The sequence below is a fragment of the Plasmopara halstedii genome (assembly GCF_900000015.1).
Source record: "Plasmopara halstedii genome assembly, contig: Scaffold_555, whole genome shotgun sequence".
NCBI classification, from domain to species: domain Eukaryota; phylum Oomycota; class Peronosporomycetes; order Peronosporales; family Peronosporaceae; genus Plasmopara; species Plasmopara halstedii.
The window spans coordinates 1,532,073-1,535,363 of record NW_020187475.1 but is presented as its reverse complement, the minus strand read 5'-3'; the positions used below and the strand labels follow the sequence as shown (position 1 = coordinate 1,535,363).

Below are 3,291 nucleotides of genomic sequence, written 5' to 3'. Positions count from 1 at the left end.
ACACCACAGCTCCCTTGGGAGAGTGACGGGTCACTCTCATGTAACCCCGTTACAGTTGTCACTCGGCCTGGTATCACTACAAAGCACTTGCAAAAATAAGAACGTAAACCACCTTTAAAAGGATCGTCAATGCAACGGGGCTGACGTAGCTCTTTGCTTAGAAGAAGCTAAGCTAGGGTCACCGACCTTACGTTCTGAACCAGTACGAGTGTAGCGGATCCACCTCCAAGAGTACCCAAAACCTTAACAAGGCAAATACACTCTTCCGTTCCCAAATTATAAGTTGTTTGTTTTTTTGCGGCAGAGCCGCTTATATATAAAACCTGAGATTTTCCTAATTAGATAGTAATATGCATAACTACTGACATTCCCGCCATGTAGTGGCCTCTTGTTACGGTGTAGCCACACCAATATGTGATTACACCGACTTGTGTAATACACACCTATGTATGTTCACGCCATATTGTGTGACCCAACCCTGTTTACCAGGGTACGTGTAACCCAGTTACAGTATTAGTGATAATAAAGGCAGAACCAGCATCTACCTTAAGGCCGCTTATTGAACGTGGACAGTTCTTTGAAGGCAAGAATGGAAAAGAATAACTAAACTGGAGAGATTGAAATGGGAATTTAGCTGGCCATGCTCTAATTGCTGAATCAGCGATATGCTGTATTGATCCCCTTGCTCATAGTATATACGTTATAACGAGCACATACGTACTATCGCTATTTAAACAGACATTTCTGACAAAATATGTATTAAAAGGCTAAATGTATCAACTTTTTGCACTGCCCGACCAAGCAAAAGACCGATATCGAAGGTTTTGGTCAGCTGTCACAGGCGACGAGAGATGGCGGTATCAACTCAAGCGTTTGATAGTCTCGTCGATTTGTTTGTAAAACCACTCTTGAGCGGTCACCGCACAGATACGGCTCAAACTGTTTATCCGTGATATCATTCTGCACTTTATGAGGTGATAGTGCGCAATGGGTTAAATGTGGAGCATAATTTCCGAGGTTGGGCTATTTGGGTTAAGGGAGCTGAAGTCCCCACAAGCGCATCAAAGGCAATGGACCTCTGCCACGTTCAGATGGAACTCTCAACGGCAGCTCGATTGTACCTCTATAACAGTACAAAAAATTCGCGCCCTACGTGCAACCATCTTTCTTGATTACGACAGATCTTCCTATATGATGTGGGTCGTATGTCAGTGCAGAACGGTGTTGTCGCGACCTGATTAAAGCGTACTACTTCATCTTAAGTTGGCGTGACTAGAGTACAACGAGCAGTATATTGACAGAAAGTCAGAGGCATTCGACATCATGGCTCGCTTTCTTTAATGGTGCTTTCGTGCTGCTGGAAAGCAGAAGCGCTGTTCTCGCTAACATTAAGTTGTTGCTGATTTGGTATACTCAGAAATGAACAGCATTGATATTGCTAAGTGTCATGAACTAAGATTGAAAATACCAAGAGGGATCGACCCTGGACTATTCGGAGAGGAGAATTAGCAAACGTTTATCGTAGTTCTCATAAATACGTCTAGTTTCACGCATCTTTCCGACGCATACGCAGCTAACTGAAAAATACAGATCAGAATACCCCGGTAACGCTTGTTTACTTATCTCCAGTAATTATTTACAAATAAACAATTAGTACGATATTTTTATGAGAGGCTGTCACAGCTCAATTATTTCAAAGAGACTTTGAGCTAATCTCTGGTAGTGGATTGATTATCTCAGGAACCTTTAATACACCAGCGACGATCATCTGCCTGATGACGCAATTTCCTGGCAGTATCGTAGACCTATATCGACTTCAGACTCGTAAATAGTCATAAAGAGCACAATGTGTCTGATTTAAAAGCCACATTAAGTGCTTGCAAGCTTTGCGGTAGTTTGAGTACTAGATAAAGTTGCTTGGCAACTTGAACATGCGTATCTTTGCGCCGGAAAAGTCTCCATTTTTTATGCTTTTCTCGAATCCTGAGATACTGCAAAGATCAAGAACGTGGTGCGGTGGCACATATCACTGTTTTAACTGAATTTATAAAAGTAGTTTTGCCCAGTCAACAACTTACACAACTATAATGCAGAGTCCTCCGACATGTCAAATTCGAAATTCTCAATGTTCTTTATCGATATTCTTGATGTATGGTAAAAAAAATTCCATTCCAATGTATAACAAATGAGCAATCCAATAAGAGTATCTTCAAGTTATAATTAGTAATTTGAGGCAATTCTGCATGTGCAATAGGCTGTGCGTAATTCCACTCCGGTATCGATGGGCATAAATGCGTTACTATTAGAAAAAATTGAGAGGGAACTAAATTATCATGACAAGAACCAAGTCCCAGTGGAACATGCTCTCGTCAAGTTCAGGGTAGACCTGCTTGGCATAATCTGAACATATTTGTATAGCTCACGTCTTTGCAAAGTGACGTCATTACCACAACACCCAGAAATAACTCCAAATAATAGTTTTCTTTGCCGACTGCACCGACGACGCAAGATTCAAGTAGGAATGGATGAATCTGATGCTATCGTCGCACCATACAATGCATCATCGCGATCACGATGACCACGTTGTGCATAGATGATGTGATAGCAGTGAAGATGCAACATTCGTTCCACTTCAAGAAAGTTTAGGAAGCAAGATGTTTCAGAGCCCCGAACCCGCCTTCTCGAAGCGTAATAGTGCACGTTTGCACAAATATTTTTTGGTCATAGGGCTGCGGATTGACAGCATTTACTCAATTAAAACCAGCGCGTGATGGTTTCTCATGACGAGGATTCCAAGAACAGCGGGACTGCGTAGCTCTTTCGCTTAGTGGAGGCCTGGTTAGGCTGGTTGACATTCGTTCTATTCTTAGAACCAGTACGCGTGTAGCGGACTTACTCCAAGAGTAATTACAACCTTACCCCAAGGCTAATTAACTCTTCCGCTGAAAATGTATTTCTCGGCTTTATCTGCGGCAAAGCCGCCTGATCTAAATCTATAGGTTTTCCTTTCATTATAAAAAAACCTAATTTTAACTGTATAACTACTGGCTGTTACAGCCATGTACTGGCTTCTTGTCTAAGTTTAGCCATCTTGTAAACCCTCACCATAGTGTGATCACACCATCTTGAGTGATCCACAGCTTTATACCATCCAAAAGACGCGTTTAGCAGGTTGATGGTTGACAATTGTATGGAAAGCGTTAGATTGCAAGCACTTACACAAGATGATGAGTATATTCTACGATCAGATAGATACTGACGAAATGAACTCTCACGCAGAATCCCTTAAAA

At 41.8% G+C, this 3,291-nt stretch overlaps 1 protein-coding gene across 1 annotated transcript; it reads left to right on the top strand.

Moving 5' to 3' along the window:
* Positions 1-851: 851 nt before the first annotated feature.
* PHALS_11834 (uncharacterized protein) lies at positions 852-1,172 on the top strand (the record flags this gene model as incomplete). The annotated part of the gene is made up of 2 exons (XM_024727268.1): positions 852-915; positions 982-1,172. The coding sequence occupies 2 exons, from the start codon at positions 852-854 to the stop codon at positions 1,170-1,172; spliced, it is 255 nt and encodes an 84-aa protein (XP_024577862.1).
* Positions 1,173-3,291: the final 2,119 nt, after the last annotated feature.